Source organism: Callorhinus ursinus, unplaced genomic scaffold, assembly GCF_003265705.2.
Source record: "Callorhinus ursinus isolate GAN/ISIS: 27379988/994484 unplaced genomic scaffold, GSC_fseal_2.0 scaffold9, whole genome shotgun sequence".
NCBI classification, from domain to species: Eukaryota; Metazoa; Chordata; class Mammalia; order Carnivora; family Otariidae; genus Callorhinus; species Callorhinus ursinus.
Genome location: NW_027397071.1, coordinates 7,145,861 through 7,170,450, shown reverse-complemented (window position 1 = coordinate 7,170,450; position 24,590 = coordinate 7,145,861). Strand labels below are relative to the sequence as shown.

At 38.3% G+C, this 24,590-nt stretch overlaps 1 protein-coding gene across 3 annotated transcripts in view; it reads left to right on the top strand.

Moving 5' to 3' along the window:
* CTTNBP2NL (CTTNBP2 N-terminal like) overlaps positions 1 to 24,590 on the top strand; it is a 52,494-nt gene that overhangs the window by 16,048 nt on the left and 11,856 nt on the right. Inside the window, exons 3-4 of one of the 3 annotated variants that reach the window (XM_073896140.1) lie at positions 362 to 469; positions 21,995 to 22,113. The exons of 1 other annotated variant lie outside the window; for it this stretch is intronic. Coding sequence is in view for 1 of the 2 variants with exons in the window: in XM_025872421.2 (XP_025728206.1) it covers positions 371 to 469 (99 nt within the window). In the remaining variant the exon portion in view is untranslated. The remainder of the gene's footprint in view (positions 1 to 361; positions 470 to 21,994; positions 22,114 to 24,590) is intronic. One more of the 3 variants, XM_025872421.2, reaches the window with a different exon arrangement.

Below are 24,590 nucleotides of genomic sequence, written 5' to 3'. Positions count from 1 at the left end.
TATTCACGGTAACACAATTTTACCTGCGCTTCTAGTGAACTAAACTCATGACTAATTCTTTCTGAGACCTCCCAGGATGTATGTAAATATGCCTGGAGGAAAAAAATGATGGAAAATTGATCTTTGTGAGTAGTGATGAAATCCATAATTAAGGTGAATTTTATTTTCTCTTACTGCTCAGTTTATGATTAACATCAGAAAGCTCTTATTTTTTCTACTTAATTGTACAGTTTGCCATCTTAAAGCATTTTTTTACTGTAATTGTTGCTCTTTTCTTGTCTGACTCAATTTATTTTTTTCTTTAGTAATATCAGACTCACTCTGTCTTCTGGAGATTGTCTGATCGTTGTCTTTGTTTTAGGCTTTCAGGATGAATCTGGAAAAACTCAGCAAGCCTGAACTCCTAACACTATTCAGTATTCTTGAAGGAGAGCTTGAAGCAAGGGACCTCGTGATAGAGGCTTTAAAGGTGTGTTAAAGAAAAAAAGAGGTCATTGTATGTTTTGAAAGTTATTTCATTGGTTGTAATTTCTTTAACCTGGATGTTTCTGTAGCTCCTGTTGAAGTTTGAGGCCTGGGTTTACATATTGATACTTGCTCTGGCAGCTACCTGCGTGGTATGTGTTTAGGGACGTTGGTAAAGCCTTTCTGACCCCAAAATAGTTCCTTTAGTCTCTCTACCTCATGTCTGGACCTTGAACTTCATTCTTTAGCTTAGAGGCCTTAACCATTTTTGAATGCCAGCTGCTTCAGAACCTAATGAGACTTGCTTTCAAAAAAATGTATATACATCCATATACCAAAATTCAGGATATAATATCTGGGCAGTCAAGGACTCCATGAAGACCATCTCTGGATTCCCTAGACCCCAGATAAAGAATTCTTACTTTTGATTTAGTATTTGGTATCTGTTAAGACACAAGGGGTAGGGGAGGCAGGTATGTGATATGCTTTCCACTCAGTTTTTCCATGAGCCTAAAACTGCTCTAAAAGGGGTGCCTGGGTGGCTTAGTCAGTCAAGCGTCCAACTCTGGATCTCAGCTCAGGTCTTGATCTCAGGGTCGTGAGTTCAAGCCCCACACTGGGCTCCACACTGGGCGTGGAACCTACTTAAAAATAAAACAAAAAATAAAACTCCTCTAAAAAAAATAAAGTCTAATTTAAAAAATACAAGGGGGTATACCTCCTTTCAAGTTTCATGAATCCTGTACACTGTTGTAAGGATGTTTCCCAATTTGTCTTGAGATCAGATTTGGAGAGGCAAAGAAAAGGCAGTAAGGATATCTGTGTGAGCAGCAGGAGGATGAGAAGGAGGAGAAATGGTCAAAGAAAAGAGACTTGAGCATGCTGGGGAGAGCATAGTCCCTGCAAAGCTCACCGAGTCTAAGGATCTAAGAAGATGTTTCTAGTTTCAAATTTTAGTTAGAGGTTATATCAGTGTACATCTTAAAGCTCGTTGGTAAAAGGTTTATGAAGTACTTTGGGTGTTTTTTGTTTTCAAAATTATCCTCTTTATTAAATATTGCTTTGATATTTATTTCACATGTGTTCATATGAAGCTCCACTGTTGAAGACTTTTTTTAGAGCAACAAAGATAATTTTCTAGATAATTTTCAAGGAAGCTTAGAGAATCAGTGATTTCCTAAGTAGCCAACAACAACCACTCAATAGAGTTCATACAAAAAGGCTTTTTCCCTTTCTGCACTGATACAGAGTAAACGTGTTGTTCATTTAGTCATATCTGGGTAGTCTTTTCTTGGGTTACTCCAAAATTATAATTGTGATAAAAATAAAATCTAAACCTGTTATTTCTGTGTGCTCTTAACGTGACATGCTAATTTGTTTTGGAAGAATGACTGAAAAAGACTGACATTTCTGTCTAATAAATATGGCTCAGGGTAGTTTATCACTGAAAACTATTGGGTTCTTTTGTTTTGTTTTGTTTTCCCTGGTAGCTTTGTCACATGTGATAAGTAATTTCCAGTGGTTTCATTCTCCAGAGTGCATGAGGCAATTCCCTTCTGATATGTGGGGGTGGGGGTGGGGACGGAGTCTGTCTTCTTTTCTTCCTTTCCCTGCTTGCTTCAGTCTTGGCTTTGCATGGCTCCCTGCAGATCCCATGTTTATGGCTTTGACACATGCCTAGTCACATACGTTAAAGTTTATTGCCTGAGTCTTTGCCTCCCATACTACTAATTAGAACTGTATGGCTTTGGTCACGTCATTCAGTCTGTCTGGAGCACAGCTTCCTTCTCTGTAATAAGAATAAATGATTAATAACTAGCATTTGTGTGTAACACTACAATTTGCCGGGCATTGCAGATACTGCAACAGTGTAGGAGTCATTTTTTCCCCTTTATGTAGATTCTTCCAGTGCATACCATGTTCCCCATATCCAAGGAACAGTCAGTGGTTGCTAATATTATGAATGGATGACTCTAGTGTGCCCTCAGAGGTGCCCAGTTTTTTAGTGACTCTCCTGCCAACATACATTGCCTATAAATGTTCACTCTGGCTGGTGACTCATTTCTGCCACTTCCACAGGCCTTCCTTCCCCTTTTGTCACTATTGGGGAATTTTCTTCCTTTCCCTATACATTCTTGGAAACTATTCTATTTCTTATAATCCCATCCATTGTTACCAGTAGTCCTAACCTGATTAAACCCAGGACACCCTCCCATTTCTTATCCCATATTTTTCTGCTCAATGAAGAGAAGAGAAAAAAGGATTGGGGGAAGTTTGAGCTCGTTTGTAATCCTCACTTCTATTGCCTGGTGTTTTCGTACTTCTTTATCTTGGTTCTCATCTGAGATCCTGGCTGATAATGTCCGTAGGCATTATCAGCTTAGAACCCAAAGAGATCACCACTTAGGCTGCACTGGGAAGTACTTGGCTCATGGCAGTGACTCCTTGTAAAACCCAGAAAGCATTTTCTAGGAGCAATATTATTACAAATAGCCATCAGATTTTAGGAAACTGCAGGAGTTTGGCAACATTTGTTAAAGAGACTCAGCTGAGGATCTACCCCTACTAGCACTGGGACTCCGGGAGGCGGTTCCCCATAAATATTACGGATGACTTTTACAAAAACTTGTGGGCCTCAACCCCTTCACAATTGAGGTAGGGTGGTGGGGGGATGGCTGTCTCTAATGGAAAAACCAGGCTGACCTTATTTTCTCTTTGCTTTTCAGCCTTAGAAATCAAACAGACCTGTAGAGCTTTATGTGTCTATTTTGCTAATCATTATATCCTCAGCACCAAGCATAGGGAGGGCCTAGCATATAGACACACAATAAAGGTTTGTCAAACAGATGAAATGATTGTGCCATTGTGAAGCATTGCTTTAAAAGACTGCCATAAGATTTCAAAGTGAATGTTGTGAATTATTAAATTTTACAGCTTGTTCTTAGGTGGCTGCAACATACTGCCTTCTGGTTTTAATGTTAACAGATGCGTAGGTGCTTGTTGCACATGTTTTCCTAAAATACATTTTTTCTGCGCGAATCCAATTTTAGTTACTTTAGGCAGCTTCTGACAAGTTGAAAAAGCAGCTTGAGAAGCAGGAGCTATAATTAAGGGAGCATTTGGATATAAGATACCATTCAGAATCGGGCACAAGTGTTGTGTTTAGTCTGCATAGGGCTTGGAGGTGATAAAGTTATCTTCTGAGGCTTAAGCTAGATGCAGTTTAGATTGAAATGAATAGCTTAGCCAGAAGTGGGACGTCTTTAAACGGTCTATTGTTAGATAAAATAAGTAGCAGCTGGGGTCAAAACTGTTTCAGTCCTTTTGAGAAAAGCAACTGCCATACCAGATTCTTAAAGTTAAAATGAAATCTCTATTTGTAGTTTTTTGTTTTTTATTTTTGTTTATTTGTTTGGGCTTCTGTAACATACAAAGATTTTACCATTATTATTTCTGTAACTCTTGCTTAATAATAAACACCTGTTGGACTTCTCAGACTAATATGGCAGCTTACTAGTTTTCTTCCATTTAGTATTCTTTCTTAATTCATGTTGAGTGGGTTGAAAAGGTTTTGAAATAGTTATGATTGGTTTTTTCCTTCTGTTTAAGTAAAAAAGCTTATCTTTTTTTTCCCTCCTTACCTTCAAAATAGATTTTTTTTCCTGGGCATAAAATCTGTTCTTCAAACTTCCAACTTTGAACAAAACCATATCGTTCACTGTTGCTGCTAAATAAATAGTAGGTCACATTGGCAGGGGTTGGGTTTATATAGGGATATATTTATTATAAAGGTCCCAGATCCTACATATAGAGCTATAATTATAAAAGGAGTTCATTCCACTGCATCAAAAACTAATGATGTAATGTATGGTGATTAACATAACATAATAAAAAAATTTTTTTTAATTAAAAAAAAGAACTTCATTCATTTTCCACAATTTCTGCAAAGTACCAGATTGCAACTACACCCTTCTAGAAAAGCCCCCACCATAGTTACTTTTCTCCCCCAAAATATAAAAGCCTCCTCATTCTTCTATTGCAGCCAAGACATGTTTGGCATAGAACCAGGAAAGTCAGTAGAAAACAGTGTAATATTCAACTTTTCTATATTTAAATTCTAATTGTTGCAGAGGCCATTTATACTGTATTTGGTCCTAATTGAACTTTTATATAAAGTGATTTTCTGTTTTACAAGAGATTATGTCAGAGCAAAACATTCTTTGTGAAAGTCTTTCTCTTGGACCAGTTTATTTTCATGAATGAGAACACTATAGGAATCCCTTCCACAGTGAAAGCAAATTACATTGCTCATGAACTAACTATCCCGGGGAGGCTGGGGTGGAATCACACAGTTCAACAAGAGAGCCTCAGCTCATTAATTCTAAGCAGCTCTAGGAGATGGCTTCCCAGCGAAGTTTGACTACTCCAGAGGAAGATGGAGAACCCTTAATGGCCATTTAAAAAATTTGGAAAATAGACTCATTTACTCTTAGTTATGATTATTAGAACAAAAGTTTTACAGTCCATCCATTTCGAACAAAAGTATATTCCATAAAGCAAGAAATACTGATAATGTGCTGTTCTTCATACAAAAGGTGAATCTTTAGATTAAATATTTGTTGTCAATAGGGCTTACACTTTAGCTTGTTTTTCTTGTGGGAATTGATGGTTGTGAGTTGATCCACCCCCACCCCCACCACCGAAAGCATGTATTTTGAGACAGCTGGCAAGGGTTAAGGGTGTGCTCTGGGGCATGAAACAGATGTTATATTATACCCTCCTCCCACCCCTAATGAAAACAGGAAATACAGGGACAACGCGGAAGCCTTTTTAGAATTGATTTATTTTTCCCATTGATTTCCTTGTGTATTTCTCCATTGTTTGATTTGGCATACTGTTATATTTTGTTTTTCTAAACAGCTTTATTGAGGTATAATTGACCTACAATAAGCTGCATATATTTAATGTGTGTAAATTGATGTTTTGTTACATGTATACCCTCACGAAACCATTACTACAATCAAGATAGTGAACATATCCATCCCCTCTCCCAACTTTTCCTCATGCCCCTCTGTGACCCTTTTACCTAACTTCCCCTACTCCTCCCTACACTGGCACCCAACCCAGTAATCCACTAGAGATTAGTTTACATTTTCTGGAATTTTATATAAGTGGAATCATACAGAATGTACATTTTTTTTCCTTGGCCTGGTATTTCACTCAGTGTGATTGTCTTGAGATTTATCCATGTTGTTATTGTATTAATAGTGCATTCCTTTTATTACTGAATAGTGTTCCATCATATGTCTGCTCTACATCTGTTGATGAACATTTTCATTGTTTCCAGTTTTGAACTGCTGCAAATAAAACTGCCTATACAAGGCTTTGCATAGACATACGCTTTCATTTTTTTTGGATAAGTACCTAGGAATGAAATGGTTCTGTTACCTGGTGGGTGTATGTTTGTTTGTTTGTTGTTGTTGTTAAGAAACTGCCAAACTTTTCCAAAAGTGGTTATACTACTTTACATTCTCACCAACACTTGGTATGGCCAGTCTTTTTAATCTTAGCCTTTCTAATAGGTGTGTAATATCTCATTGCAGTTCTAATTTGCATTTCCTTTTTTTTTTTAAGATTTTATTTATTTATTTGACAGAGAGAGACGCAATGAGAGAGGGAACACAAGCAGGGGGAGTGGGAGAGGGAGAAGCAGGCTTCCTGCTGAGCAGGGAGCCCGATGTGGGGCTCCATCCCAGGACCCTTGGATCATGACCTGAGCCAAAGACAGATGCTTAATGACTGAGCCACCCAGGCGCCCCAATTTGCATTTCTTTATTGACTAATGATGAGCACCTTTTCATGTGCTTCTTCACCATCTGTATTGTTTCCTGACTTGTTCAAATTTTTTGGCCGTTTTTTTTAAATTGTTTTCTCATCATTGAATTTTGAGGATTTCTGATGTACCTGGGTGCAAGTCCTTTATCAGACATTTATCTTGCAAATATTTTCTCCCTGTTGGTGGCTTCTCTTTTTATTCTCTTCACTGTATCTTTTTTTTTTTTTTTAAGATTTTACTTATTTATTTGAGAGAGAGGGAAAGAGAGAGCATGAGCAGGGGGGCAGGGCAGAAGAACAAGCAGACTCCATGGTGAACAGGGAGCAAGACGCAGGGCTTGATCCCAGGACCCTGAGATAATGACCTGAGCCAAAGCCAAATGTTCAACTGACTAAGACACCCAGGCACCCCTTAACTATCTTTTGAAGAGCGAAAGTTTTTCATTTTGATGAAGTCCAGTTTCTTACTGTTTCTTTTATGGATTTTGCTTCTTTGCCTAAACCAAGATCAGAAAGGTTTTCTCCTGTGCTTTTTTCTATAATTTTATAGTTTAAGTTTTACACTTAGGTCTATGGTACAACTTGAATGAATTGATTTGTTATATAGTACAACATGTGGATCAGTCTTTTTGTTCATATAGATGTCCAATTGTTCTAGCACCACTGGTCGAAAAGACTATCCTTCCTCTGTAGAATGGCCTTGCACCTTTGTCACATCAGTTTTCCATGTATTTGTGGGTTATTTCTGGACTCTTTGTTTTGTTCCATTTATCTGTCTTGATGCCAATACCACATTTTCTTGATTACTCTACCTTATAATAAGTCTTAAAATCAGGTAGTGTTAATCTTCCAACTTGTGCTTTTTTTCCCCCAAAGTTGTTTTGGTTATTCATGCTCCTTGGCATTGCCATATGAATCTTAAAATCAGCTCATCAATTTCTCCAAAACTCCTATTGGGATTTTGATTGGGATTGCATTGAATCTATAGATCAATTTGGGGAGAATTGACATCTACCAATATTGTCTTTTCTAATCCATGAATATGGTATTCCTTTCCATTTATTTAGGTCTCTCAGCAGTGCTTTATAGTTTTCAGTGTATACATCTTTCCTATCTTTTGTCAGATGTATCACTAGTAAGGTAGTTCTATTTTTAACGTCTTGAGGAACCTCCATACTGTTTTCCAGAGTGACTACACCAGTTTGCATTCCTACCAACATTGTAAGAGGGTTTGCCTTTCTTTGTATCCTTGCCAACATCTGTTATTTCCTGAGTTGTTAATTTTAGCCATTCTGACCAGTGTGAGGTAATATCTCATTGTGGTTTTGATTTGTATTTCCCTGATGATGAGTGCTGTTGAACATCTTTTCACGTGTCTGTTAGCCATCTGGATATCTTTTTTGGAAAAATGTCTGTTCTTTTCTGCCCATTTCTTAACTGGATTATTCATTTTTTGGGGTGTTAAGTTTAATAAGTCTTTTATAGATTTTGGATAGTAACCCTTTATCAGATATGTCATTTGCAAATATCTTCTCCCATTCCATAGGTTGTCTTTTAGTTTTGTTGATTGTTTCTTTCGCTGTGTAGAAGCTTTTTATCTTCATGAAGTCCCAGTAGTTCATTTTCGCTTTCCTTTCCCTTGCCTCCTGCAATCTCTTAGATCAAGTAGAGTGATGTGGAGTAGCTTTTTCAGCTTTGCTCTACTACTTTTTAGAAACTAAAATTTTGTAATTTAATTTTTAAAATTTTGCTGAAGAGAGTTCAGTAATTATTTTTCCAACGGCAAAACTTAATAGTAATTTAAAAATCATTAGCCATCTCAAAAAAAGAAACAGTACTTCTGTTGCTTTAATGAACTGCTCCCTTTAAAGCAGCCTTTATCCCTTGTCTTTATTAGTTTTAATAGTTTACTGTCTTCTTATTTTTTTAAAAGACTTTATTTATTTATTAGAGAGAGAGAGCACAAGCAGGGGAAGTGGCAGGGAGAGGGAGAAGCAGGCTCCCCACTGAGCAGAGAGCCAGACTCAGGGCTCAGTCCCAGGACACTGGGATCATGACCTGAGCCAAAGGCAGACGTTTAACTGACCGAGCCACCCAGGTGCCCCTCTCTTATTTTTTGATAAATAATTTTATTTATTATTTTGAATAAATAATTTTTCTAAAGAGGAAAGACAAACAATATTGTACATTTTTCACCTTCTGATAGAATATTATTACCTCTTTCCTGAGGGTAACAGAACTAATCTATCTAATTGAAGTTTAAAGATTATCTTTGAGATTATCTTTTCATGTTAAATGATTTAAATTGTGTGTCATATCACTAGCCAGTAAATACACATCAAAATATACTGTTTCTTTATTATTTCCTAGAAAGCATTCTTTTTCTCATTGTTAATTTGGACCACAAGAAGAAAATTTATTTTAAAGGGAATTTGTTTATAGGCAACATCCCTATATCTGAATTTTGTTTCAGAGAGTTACTGCAGTATAGTTAGACATAGTATTACTTTTCTGTTATGCTTTTGAATTTTCAATGTTGGTTTCTTTATTAAATATACTAATCTCAGGACATCTGTTTATTGAAGAGAGTCGCTGTAGTGTAAATGGTTTTATGTAAAAATTTATTTACAGAAAAAATTGTCTATAAGTTACTTCCAATTACTCCCCAAACAGCTCATGATAACACAGTTATATTGTTCTAGTTCCAATTAATTCTTTATAAAAAGTAGCCTTTGGTTAATGGCTACATGAATTAGGTTATACACCCACATAGTGGATTGTTAGGTAGCTATTTTACATAGCTATTTTAAAACATTGGGGTGCCTGGGTGGCTCAGTCGGTTAAGCATCTGCCAGGGTCCTGGAGATCAAGCCCCACGTCGGGCTCCCTGATCACTGGGGAGCCTGCTTCTCCCTCTCCCTCTTCCCCTCCCCTCTGCTTGTGTTCCCCCCCACCTCTCGCTGTAAAATAAATAACTAAAATCTTAAAAAACAAAACAAAACATGATGCATATGAAGAAGTTTTAATGACATGGTAATGTTCCTACAGTGTAATGTTAAATTTGCAAAGCAGTGTATAACATTAAATATATCTTTTAATCTTGATCATAAGAATAACGTGTGCCTGTGTGTATACACAAGAAAAGGACTCAAACAAATAGATTGAAATTTGTAGTTTTATTTTTATTTATTTTTTTCTAGAGAGAGAAAGCGTATCCGTACATGCACAAGTGGAGGGGGGGACGGGGAGGGGCAGAGGGAGAGAGAGAAATCTCAAGCAGACTACATGCCCAGCACAGAGCCCAAGGCGGGGCTTGATCTCACAACCCTGAGATCATGACCTGAGCTGAAATCAAGAGTCAGACAATTAACTGACTGAGCCACCCAGGCGCCCCTGAAATCTGTAGTTTTAGTATTAATAGTGGTTGTCCCTGGGTAGTGGAATCATATGCACATTTTAATTTTTTTCTCCAAAACTTCTGTATTATATGTAAATTACTTTGAAATCAGAAACAGTTGCTTTTAAATACAGTAATCTTACACAACAGCTTCTTTTTTTTTTTTAAGATTTTTTTTTTTATTTATTCATTTGAGACAGAGAGATACAGACAAAGAGCATGAGCAGGGGGGAGGTGCAGAGGGAGAGGGAGAAGCAGGCTCTCCACTGAGCAGGGAGCCGAATGTGGGACTTGATCCCAGGACCCTGGGATCATGACCCGAGCCGAAGGCAGAGGCTAAACCATCTGAGCCACCCAGGGGCCCCTATACAACAGCTTCTTGTTCAAATTTCTGTTTATTAACAGTCATGCCCTAAGAAAATAATTTAGTTACATATTATTCACTTCATAGGGAAAGATGTTAGAGCTAATTAGAACTACAGTTAAATTCTTCCCTATTTGTTGTTCCTTATAGTGTTAATATTATTCTTTTTCCAACCCACCCTAAATAACTCAGTTGTCTCTGCCTGAAAAGCCAACCTATATATATAGTTCCCAAGCTATACAATAAAAAATTCATAGAGTTTAGAGGAAGAAGAAGAAAGGCTATGAGAAAGATACTGTTTATCAGACCAGAGTCTAAAGAGGTATCTTTCAAACAGTTTTGAAATACATTCCATTGTTCTGCCACAGTCCAGGCCACACATAGACACCAACATACATGAATTAACTAAAACAAAAATTTCACCAAAATGTATGCTAACTTTATGTTTTACTATAATATTTATCCTATACCACACTATATTATACTATTTTCTTGTCTTTTGTACTTTATTTTTCATTAAATGCTGATTGTGATCCTACTAACCTAGTTTCATGACCCGTTTTTAGAAACGTATCCTACAAATGTACTTAGACCCATCCAATAAAGTGCATGTGTAAGGATATTTATTGCAATATTGGTCATAGCAGCAAAATACTGGAAACAGGGGCGCCTGGGTGGCTCAGTCATTAAGCGTCTGGCTTCGGCCCAGGTCATGATCCCGGGGTCCTGGGATCGAGCCCCACATCGGGCTCCCTGCTCAGCGGGAAGCCTGCTTCTCCCTCTCCCACTCCCCCTGCTTGTGTTCCCTCTCTCATTGCGTCTCTCTCTGTCAAATAAATAAATAAAATCTTAAAAAAAAAAATGCTGGAAACAACTTAAGTGTCTGTTAGTAGGGTTCCAGCCAAGTAAATTATGGTATGATTACTCAATAGAATACTATGCAACCATTAAAGAGAATGAGAGATAGATCTTTATGTATAACATTCTCCAAGATATAGTAAGTGAAAAAATAAGGCACAGAACAGTGGGCATAGAAAAAAAAAAAAGGAAAAAGTATTAAGTTGCAGCTGGTGAAGCCAGAAATATATCTCAAAATACCTCTTCCTTGCTTCCCCTTGGCTTGGTTCCTTTAAGAATAGTAGGAGCTCCCAAAAATGTTCTGCCCCGGGAAGAGAATGAAATTACTGAAAGGGATATACCAGGTTCAGTGGTAGGTACTGTGGCAGAAAAGAGCCAAAAGAAGCAGGAAAGGCTGGTCATATATGGACTGTTTCTAAATAGGGTATTTATATTAAAAAAAAAAAAAAAAAGAGGACTGCATTCTTAAGTGATTGAACATTGTTGTTGCATTCAGAAAAACATTGAGCCCCAGAAAAAACAGCTATTTCTTAAGAGTAGTTGTCTGATATCAGCTACTTGCTATACAGATTTTACCACATCATCATTCGTATTACAAATTGTGGCATTTAGTGGTTCGAGAATAAAAAGTTCCAAAAAATAAGCCAATTTCTCATTTAACCACCATCTTCCTGTGGCCTGTTTCTCGTATGCCTTTGAGGCAAGAAAGGAGGAACTCAGCTTGTAAAACACACAGTTCTCTAGCAGTTGGAGAGAGGCTTCACAAAAGATTATAGCAATGGGGAATTTCACTGCATTTATTCAGCCTGAAACTAAAACAAATAAAAAAGGGAAACAGCTTATTCCTGTTATTTTGACTTCCTCTTATTGTGTCTTCCTTGCATGTGTGAGCCTTGTGATTTGGGATTAATCAGAGGTTATTTCTGGTTGCTCCCCTTAAAGAGAAGAGAAAGGAAGACGGAGAGGTTGCTTGCAAGATTAAAGCCTGTGGTCCATCATTTAGCATTTCAGTTTAGCCAGTTATGGGAATAATTGGAAAGATAGAAGGAAACCATCTTGTATGTTTGCTGAAAGTCTTTATGGCCAGGGAGCATATATTGAATGAAGCAGGGAATTTTATTATGTGGGGATTTATTCCCTTAGAAAAGCAGAGGAATGTATCTATTCCGCCAAACTAGTCACATCCATGCACAAGGATGCTCATTGCAGTGTTGTTTAATACAGTGTTAGAAAAGTGTGAACAACCTAAATGTCCATTAATAAAATATAGCAACATCAACTGGTACACCCTTACTATGGCATATATGTAATCGCTTTTTTTTTTTTTAATGAGAAAAAAACCAGCAATGTACTGACTTATTAGAAAGATCTCTGGGACACAATAAGTGAAAAAGTACACATACACACATTTATGGATATGCTTGGAGAAAGTCTGAGAGGATACCCGTTATACTAAAAACTCTTGAGGAAGAAAGAGAGATTGGGTTGTGTTCAGGAAGGACTTTGGCTTTATCTATATAGTTAAATTTTTTATTAGAAAATATTCATTTATGATGAAATTAAAATAAAAGTTATATTTTTAAGAAATATAGTATGAACTGGAATATTAAGGAGTTAAGAACAACATTTACTTCTTAACTGTCTTTACTTCTAAGTGATTTATACTCTCACATAAATCTGTATTAATTCTAAAATAGAGTTAAGAGGGTAGAGAGAAGCCTAGCATGCTTAGGAGAGCATGAGCTTGTTACCACCATATCCCTGATTTTCTCCCAAAACGAGCAAAGAGTAAATTTCCCATTAATTTTCAAATTCTGCTTTTGAACAGGATACCTAAAAGTTCTTTCAAAGCAGATTCTTTCACAGGTCACGGACTCAAATTTAATAGAGCTGACAACATGTATGAGGAACTACGTGACTAAAATTTCAAGAAATGTTATTATCGTAGCAGGAGACCTATAACCCTTCAAAGTATTTTTCCTGGCTTCAGTTTCATATCTGTAGTTCATAATATTCCATTGTTTAACAACAACAAAAAGTATTTTCTGCATCCGAAAAGCCAACTCCACCTAGTGAATTCTAAGATACGCATAACTTCAAAAAATTATTTTCATCTAATTCACTAGCTGTCTGTTTGACAAAAGACTGAATTCATTGGTAGAAATGAGTATGTGACTGTGTTACTGAAGTCAGAAGTCTCTGTTCTTATTGACTGGAAACTTCATACATAAAACCTCTCACATTATTGTATCCAATAAGTTTTTGTAGGATTGAATCATACTTAATGTGATTTCTTTTTCTTTGTCTGCACTAGGTTAGTGATAATATGGGAATTTATCAATTCATGCTGATAAGCATCAGAGAAAATAGAGATTTTCGTCTCTCTTTTTTATATCTGATATTTCTCTTTTGCACTAAATGTAAGCTCCGTGAGGGTTGGATACTTAATCTTGTTCAGCACTGCATCCTAAATATCTAGAACCTCATCAGTTCTTGCAGAAATATTTGTCATATGAGAGAATAAGTTCAGGTCTAACTTGAATGTATTCAAGGCCCAAAATAGATTGCCGCTTGTTAGTTCATATTTTTGAGAAGAGAGGCTTAACTATAGTAATATAATTTCATAACTTGTCTGTTGATAATTCCCACTCGGTGACATTATTTACATTTCACCCTGAACTAAGAAGGAACAATTTGTTCTTCAGACAGGAAATCATTGCTTGTGTTTGTTTCCATATTTGTCTTAAAGGATACCAAATAATTGGGATATGTACCTTTGTTCACTATGCCTGTGTCTTCATCTAAAAAAAAAAAAAATGAAAGACCATATTTTAGTTTTCTTTTTTTTTTTAAAGATTTTATTTATTTATTTGAGAGAGAGCGAGAGTGAGAGAGCACACAAGGGAGGAGCAGCAGCGAGAGAGAGGGGAAGCAGGCTCCTCACTGAGCAGGGAGCCTGATGATGCAGGGCTTGATACGAGGACCCTGGGATCATGACCGGAACCGAAGGCAGATGCTTCACTGACTGAGCCACCCAGGCGCCCCCATATTTTAGTTTTCAACTGACATTTTACCTCAGCGACCCTACCTGTCAAAATGGGATGTGGTCACGTGCATTCCCTGACTGATCAGTAGTGTGAGCTTTGTGAGCCTCGTTGAAAATAGTGTGTTATCTCTTTTTAAAGAGTACAGTATCGCTTGTCTTTATCTATCTAGATATTTCAAAAAATACTGTTGCCCAGACACTTGAGCTAAGGGCCTCCATGGGCATCTGTCTAAATTATACATAACCTCTCTCCTACCTTTCAGAAGTATTTACTTATCTCCCATTTCTCCATTGGGGTTTTGGTTTTGCTTTTGGCTCCCACCAAATCTTCTTCCTCCCCCCTTTCTCTGGTTGCTTTCTCCCAATGGAGCACTTTTCCCTTTAAAACCTTCTTTTCCTGGGACAAGTGATGATCTTCTCTAGAGGAGGCCGAGAAGTCATTAAGGAAGAGGCTGAGACAGTCTTAGAGGCTTAGAAAAAATCCACTGGTGCCGTTCCTTTTGGGATTAAAATGGTCAAGGGGTCTGGGTTATCCCATTCTTGTCCTTGGTGACATTTAAAGTTTCCTAATTATTGCTTACCCTTTACAGTGAAAAGGAAGCGCTCTTGTATCTCCAAACAAAGATAACTCCTGTTCTTCCCATCCATGGTGTTCTAATCCCCTCAGCACACTTTTATTATGGAGATAAAGGTGGTGGTGGGTTGGGATTACTTGGAATTGTAGTAGCCGGGGTCAATTTGAGCATGCTGGGTTTCACCGTATGCATATTTATCCAGTACCTTCCTGTAGTGATGAACATTGCCAGTTCACATTTAATAAATTAGCATGAAACACCCATAATGCACTTAGAGCCCACCTTTCTCTTCTCAGTCTTGGTTTCTTTCCTCCTCTTCCTCTTCTGTTCTCTAAAAAAACAAAAAACAAGAAACAAAAAAAACGATCCTTCCCTCCTTTTGAGTCCCCAGTGTCTCCTGTATGCGGGCTGGTTCAAACCGAATAGCGAGCTGCCTCTCTCCCCATGCGTCCACAGTGACAATAGAGGTTGCCACCTTCCCAGCCTCAGGCTGTGCTCTCTTAGTACGTCCTCGTAGATACTCTGTTCTACCTTCTCTCATCGGCAGGTAGAATTAGCACAGTCCCTGCTTCCGTTTGCCTGCCCTGACGTCTCGCTCTCACTGTGGCTTGAGATTCCCCTTTTTCATTCTCCCCTGTGTCTAGGCTCCCGCCACCCTCCTCAACCCCCACAAAACTTCTTAGTCCTTTTTCCTCACTGAACTTCTCCGTGCGAACACTTTCGACTCCTTAGCTATGCTAATAAGGACCGTCTTCTCATGACCTCACCTCTGCTTTCTCACAGTATCAGACTGTGTTTGTAATATAAGAATGGTGCCTTGAAAAAATGCTTAGAGTTAACACTCATCCCACAGGGGCGCCTGGGTGGCTCCGTAGGTTAAGCGGCTGCCTTCGGCTCAGGTCATGGTCCCAGGGTCCTGGGATCGAGCCCCGCATCGGGCTCCCTGCTCCGCCGGAAGCCTGCTTCTCCCTCTCCCCCTCCCCCTGCTTGTGTTCCCTCTCTCGCTGTGTCTCTCTCTGTCGGATAAATAAATTTAAAAAAAAATCTCTAAAAAGACTCATCCCACAATCAGACAGCTCCCTCCATAGAATCCCTTAACTAGAGGAAGAGGAAGAGGAAGATACCCTTTCAGTCTTATTTATGAGCTCTTTTTAGCTATTTTACTTGAAGTTAGTTTCTGCACTAATACATTGTGAGTTAAAGAGGCTGAGCACACCTTTAAGCAAGAAGTTTTTCAAGTTCCTAGTGACTTAAAGGATCGCACACAGGTTATAGTCTGTGGTCTGGGTCCCCCTGTGCAATACTTCAGAGACAGTTTTTGGATTATATGCCCCCCTCAACCTCCTGGTGTTTCCTGTGATCCATTATATTGCCGATAGTCCCATGTATCTGCCAGAATCCGCCCACTTCCAGGGTCGGCCTTTTCCTTCCTGTTCCTTCTGAGTGTAAGGTCTGAGTCTTAGAAAGTCCTGATCAAATAAATTGTACTTGGTGTTCCTCTAAACATTAATGATACTGTTTAGAAAACATTTAAACAAGCAGAGGCAGCTTGTTTATTTCTGCTGTTAGGCCTTGAACTTGTCTGGCAAATTTTAAGCTCCTTAAGAGCAGAAGACTACATCTTACTTAGTCAAGTCTGTTTCCCCGTATCATTGCCCACATCACTCAGCATTTGTAGTACGCAGCAAACATTAAGTGGTCAATAAAAGCATTCACAACATGTGCCCTTGTGAATCAGCCATGTGTCCAGGAAATTTTCCCAGACCTCTCCAGTGCTGTGTTTGGTTGTCTAACCCTGATAAAACAGAGATTTTTTTTTGTTATCATTTTTGTATATTTGATGTTAGGCCAAACATCTCGTGGTTTGTAGACATTTATAACATTCATTAGTTTAAAATAAAACAATAATACTGATTACTTTATCACTTTCAGAATTTATTTATGATAGCTTAAACTGTTTAAAATCAGATTCAGGAGTCAGACTAATTGGGTTCTTCATTCTATTCTAGTGTTTTTCATACCTTTTTGACAGGGACACATAGTAAAAAATAGACTGTGTTGTGACCCAGGGGACATACATGCAGACACAGACACATGATACAGATACACACACCTATATTCTTAGGTCAGAAGAAAAGTATCTCGAAACATGACTCACAGTATTCAGTGTTCTGCAATGTTTTCTGTTCTGTTTCATTTTTAAGCTACTGAGAGACCTACTAAATTGAAATTAATTCCTACAAAGTCCTGGGGAATATCTGTTTATGTAGTACTGATTCGGCTAACGTATTCAGTACTTATATACCATTTACAGTACTTCTACTTAACTGGCTGTGTGACCTTGGGAAAGTCACATGTTAATGTTCAGTTTCTTCTATAAAATGGAGATATAACTGATGTCTACCTCTAGAGCTATGTCGTTAGGATTAGATCAGATGTGCACACTGCCCAGCAGGTAATAAGCACTACAGTATTAGCACCTCCTTCATTGTTTAATTGTTATTAAAATTACTTTGGTTCGAGCTGCCTGTGTTTCTGAAACACTATATATATTTCATATAACTTCATTTTCCCGTTAACTCTCATTATGTATTTTTATATTTTTGAACTAGAGATGTAATTTAGATATAGTGAAATGCACAAATCTTAAGTGTTGATGCACAGATCAATAAGTTTTGACAGGGCGCCTGGGTGGCTCAGATGGTTAAGCGTCTGCCTTCAGCTCAGGTCATGATCCCAGGGTCCTGGGATAGAGTCCCGCATCTGCCCCCCCCCCCCTCTCTCTCTGTCTGTCTCTCATGAATAAATAAATAAAATCTTTAAAAAAAAATTTTTTTTGACAAATGCACACATGCATTTGACCTACATCCCCATCAAGATATAAACAGTCCCATCACACCAGAAAGTCATCTTGTGCCCCATCCTGGTTACTTGTTCCCCTACACCCAGAGGCAACTGCTGTTGTAATTTTTCCACCATAAAATTGTGGTGATCATTTCCAGTTTGGGGCTGTTATGAATAAAGCTGCTTCAGACAGTTGTTATACGTCTTTTTGTGGATTTATGTTTTCATTTCTTTTGGATAAATACTTAACTGAAGGTAGGCATTTTTCTAACTTTATGATTAATTTCCAGATTTATTTCCAAAGTAGTTATACTGTTTATACTCCCACCAGCAATATGGTGAGGTGCTCCAGATCCTTTCCAACATTTGATGTCATCAGTCTTTAATTTTAGTGCCTTTCTAGTAGGTTTCTAGTATTATCTTATCATTGTTTTAATTTACATCTCTCTGATCACTAATGAGTTGAGCACTTCTTTATGTGCTTTTTGGCCATTCCTATTTTATGTTTAGGTCTGTGATCCATCCCTGTTTTTTGTGTATGACATGAGAATGGTGTCAATGATTTCTCATTATAGTCTCCTGAATAAAAGAGATTAGGATCTAATGTACCATTAAAATTAAACCTTAAAAAATTCTTAATTTATGTTCAGAGCATTAATTTTTTCAGTACTTATTGAATCTCTTTGCACATTTTCTTCCCCAACTCAAAAATTATTTATGGAGACCCTAGTCCAGATTGTATATGTAATTTGTTTAAGCCACACACATAGACCCACCCCCAAAATAAAACGGAACAAAAAACAAAACTGAATACATTTATTTCCATTTCAGTAGGAGCTTTCACAAGACTTTTTGGAATTTGAATGTTGAAGCAGCTACATTAAACTGTTTACCTGTATTTTTTTTTTTAATTTTAGTTAACATACAATGTGATATTGGTTTCAGGAGTAGAATTCGGTGATTCATCACTTACATACAACACCTTGCTCATCACCACAGTGCCTTCTTTAATACCCCTCCCCCATTTAGCCCATTCTCCACCCACCTCCCTCCCTCCCTCCATCCTCAGTTTGTTCTCAGTTGTTAAGAGTCTCTTAGGGTTTGTTTCCCTCTCTCCTTTTTTTTCTCCCTTCCCATATGTTCATCTGTTTTGTTTCTTAAATTCCACATGAGTGAAATCATATGGTATCTGTCTTTCTCTGAATAACTTATTTTGCTTAGCATGATACATTCTAGCTCTATCCACATCATTGCAAATGGCAAGATTTCATTCTTTTTAATATTTTTTTAAGATTTTATTTATTTATCAGAGAGAGAGAGAGACAGAGGCAGGCAGAGGGAGAAGCAGGGTCCTCACTGAGCAGGGAGCCCAATGTGGGACTCGATCCCAGAACCCTGGGATCGTGACCTGAGCCGAAGGCAGACAGACGCGGAACCGACTGAGCCACCCAGGCACCCCTCATTCTTTTTGATGGCTGAGTAATACTCCACTGTAGGTGTGGGTGTGGGTGTGTGTGTACACCACATCTTTATCCATTCCATCAGCGCCAGACGAATCCCTACAATTTGGAGTTTTGAAACCCAGTCACACGCCTGAGATAAAACAGCTCAAACACAGGCAAGGTGAAGGCAGAGTTCTGACAGAAGCCAGGGACACAAGAGTGGTGATTGATTGCTTTTCTGTGAGGGCTTCCTGAAGAGTGGAGGACGTGAACTTTAAGCTCCAGGGCTAGGTTGAGGCGGGTAGGAGGTGCCGCCATATTCATCCTGCCCATCAGTGCCGAAAGCCTTCAGGGAACAAAACAACGCCACCTAGTAAAGGCCAGAGCCATTACACCAAGCCCCGCCCCCCTGCACCTTGGAGGCCTATCTCCAATGGGGCAAGTCCACCTGGTAATCAGCACAACAGGCCCCTCCCCTAGAAGACCAGCGCGAACACCTCCAGCGCACCAAGTCTACTGATCATAGAGTGCTGCAAAGCGTCAGCTCTAGGGGAAATAGGATCTAGCTTCCTTTATGCCCATATTCTTATGCTGTCAACAAGCAGCCCACTAGCTGGAAGTATCACACCTATAGCTATTTGTACTAAACTACCATTTTTAGTCTTCAGAAGAATTTAGCGCACTTTAGTCAATAATAGTCATCTATCCTTATGTAAATAATTGATTTTATAAACATCTGCAGCTAAAAACTGACTCCAGAGGGAATCTTTGGTGCTCATTCTACTTTAAAGTCAGTTTACTAAATGTATAAATTAATATTACCTTAAATAATTATACTGAATAAATCAAAGATTTTGTTAACAGCGAAATAAAATATTGACCTCACTAAAGATGATGAGAGTTACAGAGGCTGAGGCCTCAGGAAAGAGCTGGAAAGTGAACATCTGTTAAATGCCTTAGGCTGAAGTGGAAATATAGGATAGAGGACGAAGAAAGATGTATGAGAAGTGCTTTTTCCTTTGCATCATTACAATCTGGGCAGGAAGAAAAACAAAACAGAAAACTGGGAAATGTTTAAACATAATGCGGGGGATAAATACCAATGGACGACATTACATAAAATGTCACATAGCAGTTCAGGACTAACTGCTAAATAAATACTGTTATTGGTTATCCAGGTTCCCAGTATATTTTTACTGATGTATTACTTTGGAGTTATCTGTAGATTGGAGAATTTTGTTTGCTTTTAATGAAGATTTCCTGGCTCAATACAGTTTTATAAACTCTTAAATCTCCAGGAGTAAGTTAAATCTAAAAGGAAAGCCTATGTTCTAAACTTGGTTACTGAAAAATTAATTCCTATTTATAGTACTTACTATGTGCCAGGTACTTATAGGAAGCATTTTATATTACTCATTTAATTTTTATAACAAATCTACAGGTAGGTCGTTATCTTCATTTTACAGATGAGCGACAGAGAAGTTAAGGGAATTGCTGAAAGTATACAGATAGAAAGTCATAGAGCCCAGATACAATCCCAGTTGTCTTAGACTCCAGAGCCAAAAATTATTAAAGAAAATAAATATATAGAAAATGTATTAAAATACAGAAAATAAAAGTATAGATTTGAGAAAATAGCATTTATGGTTAAGTGGAAAGAGCACTGGTTTTCAATAATGTTAGAAGTATTTTTTAGGGGTGTCTGGGTGGTTCAGTCGTTAAGCGTCTACCTTCGGCTCGGGTCATGATCCCAGGGTCCTGGGATCGAGCCCCGCGTCGGGCTCCCTGCTCGGCAGGAAGCCTGCTTCTCCCTCTCCCACTCCCCCTGCTTGTGTTCCCTCTCTCGCTGTGTCTCTCTCTGTCAAATAAATAAATACAATATTTTTTTAAAAAGTATTTTTTAAATCATAAAAATTTTCATGTCACGTTTTGTACTCTTTTCCAAAAATTAAAGTTTAATTCAAATGTGGCTAAATCCTCTCTAATCAATATTGTCAAATACTGAAATCCAGTTTTCTTTGAGCAAATAAAAGGAACTTCCAGAACAAAGGGTATACTTGTAATGTTGTTGCATCTTGATCCAGAACGGTTGCTTATTTCCAGTTACTCAGGCAGCTACTTATAGTTTATCAGGGACTCCAGAGTATAAATTATTTGAGGATTAGTAGATTCAACTTGTGTGTGAAAAGGATAGTTTTTAACATGATTTTGTGCTGTGTTAATTAAAACCATCCTAGACGGGCGCCTGGGTGGCTCAGTCGTTAAGTGTCTGCCTTCGGCTCAGGTCATGGTCCCAGGGTCCTGGGATCGAGGCCCGCATCGGGCTCCCTGCTCGGCGGGAAGCCTGCTTCTCCCTCTCCCACTCCCCCTGCTTGTGTTCCCTCTCTTACTGTGTCTCTCTCTGTCAAATAAATAAATAAAATCTTAAAAAAAAATAAATAAAACCATCCTAGAATCATGTTCTCTAGTCTTTCTGGTCTCTGGCATAGAGATGTTCAGATATTTATAAAGGAACAAAGTTTGTATTGCTGATTACTTTTACAAAGTTATCACTTCAGAATTGGCAATAAATTGCAAAGATGTATCCTAATCCAGTTAGGGTACCAGAGGGCATCTTTTTTTTTAGATTATACTGACAATTTTTATTTTTTTTTTTAAGATTTTATTTATTTGACAGAGAGAGATAGAGCGAGAGAGGGAACACAGCAGGGGGAGTGGGAGAGGGAGAAGCAGGCTTCCAGCTGAGCAGGGAGCCTGATGCGGGGCTCGATCCCAGGACCCTGGGATCATGACCTGAGCCGAAGGCAGACGCTTAATGACTGAGCCACCCAGGCGTCTTGAAAATAAAACTTGTACTTGAATGTCAACCCCCAGTTAGGTAAGCCTTAAATCTTCACTTTTAGATTTGGAACCATTTTTCATGTTGGTGGTCATCATCCAAAGAGTAAAGATGTTGATTTCCTATTTTAAGATTGGAAAAAAATGTACAGATAGATACCCACACGGATATTACCATAATAGGATACTATTGTACTGTACTATGTATATATATTGCCCTGTTTTTATGTATTACACTATTTATGTATATTGTCATATGTGATATATCTAATAGTATAAATTATATTTGGGAGGGGAGAGGAGGTGACTGTTTCATATTTCTTTTTGAAGTTTGGCGTAGCAAAGCTGAAAATTTTGGAGAGCAAGCATGGCCGACTCCAAGAACATTATACAATTTTATTTTAAGCTCTCAGTAGTGGTGGCGTTTCATTCAGCCTGTGACAGGAACAGTGAGTAATAGATGACTAGTGTGTTTTGTCTGCTGTAGCAATACCCTCTGTCAGTGAATCTGTCTATCCAGCCAATTATATTCCTGTTGTCTGAAATTAAAGACCATGATGTTTTCTGACAATGTAGAGATTGCTGTTCAGTTAAAATATATGTTGTCAGTGAAGTGAAAATAATGAAATTGCAAGAAGTTGATTGATTTTAGCTGTATTACTGAATTCCTCCCCTCAAAAGTCAAATCCAGATCATTTAAAATTTCTTATAAAATAGCTGAAATACCATTAAAGTATTAAAACTCAGCCTTAACAGTTTTTAGTATTTATTGAGATGTAAACAATAGTGGTAGCATATCTAGTCATTCACCTTGTGGTAGCCAGCCTCCAAGATGGCCCCCAATGACCCCACCTGCTGATATATTTTTTTAAAGATATTATTTATTTATTTGACAGAGAGAGACACAGCGAGAGAGGGAACACGAACAGGGGGAGTGGGAGAGGGAGAAGCAGGCTTCCCGCCGAGCAGGGAGCCCGATGTGGGGCTCGATCCCAGGACCCTGGGATCAGGACCCGAGCGGAAGGCAGACGCTTAAGGACTGAGCCACCCAGGCGCCCCACCCCACCTGCTGATATTCACACCTTTGTTTAGTCCCCTCCCACATTTGCTGGGGTTGGTCTGTGTCACCAGTAGAATACGTCAGTCACTTAACTTTATAACTTTATAACTTTAAGTTATAAAAGACACTGGGACACCCATCTTGGTGTCTCTCTCTCTCTCTGCCCCCTCCCTCCCTCTCATTCCCCCATCCCTCTCTCTCCCTCTCTGTCCCCCCACCCTCTCTCTTTCTCTCTCTCTCTCTCTTTTTTCTCTCTCTCTTGTTCTGTCATGTCACTTGCTCTGTGGGAAGCCAGCACATGCAAGGAGCCAAAGCCTATGCCAACATCCCAGTAAGCTGGGAAATGGAGGCACCAGCCCAACTGTCTTCAGATGACTGCAGCCTCATGAGACACAGAGTCAGAACCACCCAGCTCAACCCCTTCTAGATTCCTGACCCTCAGAAACTGTGTGAGAGAGAAAAAAAAAAAGTTTACTGTTTGCGCTCCTGTTTTGGGGAGTGATTTGTTATGCAGGAATAGATAACGAACACACATCTCCATGAAAGCGCTTTCCATTCTTCAATTCTTAACATCTATTTTTGGTGGTTGTTGTTATTATTTGTTCCATTAAACCTGTCATCCATACAATCCACCCGACTGAGGCATTAAGTTGGTTGAAAAATACCATAGTCCATTTCCCATTTTCCAATCCAGTGTTTCGTATAATAAATACAGACTTTGAATTCACTTTCCCCATATCTGGGCCCCATATTTGAATGTACTTAAAAGAACTGGTTTTGTGACAAGGAGCCTTTTTTAGATTATTCCACAGATTCTTTTCATTTGTGTGCAAAACCACCAATTTGGTATAACTTGTAATTACTATGCAAGTGATTAGGGAATTACTGTGAAGTACTTCAAGAGAAAACAGACAGCTTAACAACTGTTCTCAGAGAAGTCTGAGACCTCACCAAAGAAGCTCCTCATCTATTACTCGTAACTCAGTGATGCTTATTAATTATACAGGATAATAACAGTGTGGGTTTTCAAAAGTCATGTTTTTAAATATTAGTTAACTGTATACTCCAGCCTGAGAGACAGCTTCTCAGCAGATCTGTCAAGGTCATGAATTGTACTCCTAGCTCTTCCTCTCCCATCCCACTTCCTCCGTGCTCTTCTGAAAAGGAGAAGGCTGTAGAAATACTCAGGTTTCCGTGTTCCTTTCTGCCCTACCAAACCAAGTTCAGTACCAAGAATCATTCCTTTCCCATCGCTAATCAGACCAAAATGGTAATCATGAATAAAACAACGTGACAGTAAGAAAAGTGGAATTTCAGCTTTTCAAAGAGAGTCTTTTTTCCTCTTGCTTCCTTTGAGCATTTTTCTGAACTTAGATTTGCCTTTAGGACATAAGTAGCTACAAACAGGTACTTTCATCAAATCCTGGGTTGTCAATCTCAAGTTTTTATACCTGAACTTAAAGAAACAGATGTTCTTGGTGAAAGGAAAATATTGATGAGTCCCTGTTGTCTGGCACTATTCCTTTTAAAAATGTAACTAAAAACTAGCCTTTTCTGTTTTACTCTTGCCATGATGTTAAAAAAGAATAAAAATAGCCAGTTCAGGAATTGGTCTTGAGAACATCCTAAAATAGAATAAAGACTATTTTGAAATTTTACTGAGGATTTTCTTTTTAATTGGGAGCTGAAAAAAGAGTAGTCTGTCTTGGACTCTGTCTTTCAAATCCTTACCCCTTTAATTCACATACTTACACACACACATGTATACACACACACTTGTAGTAAGGTCAGGAAGATGGTTATCTTAAGATGGTAACTAAAAGGAATAAATCAGTTTGGTTCATCATAGTTCCAGTACACCAGTTT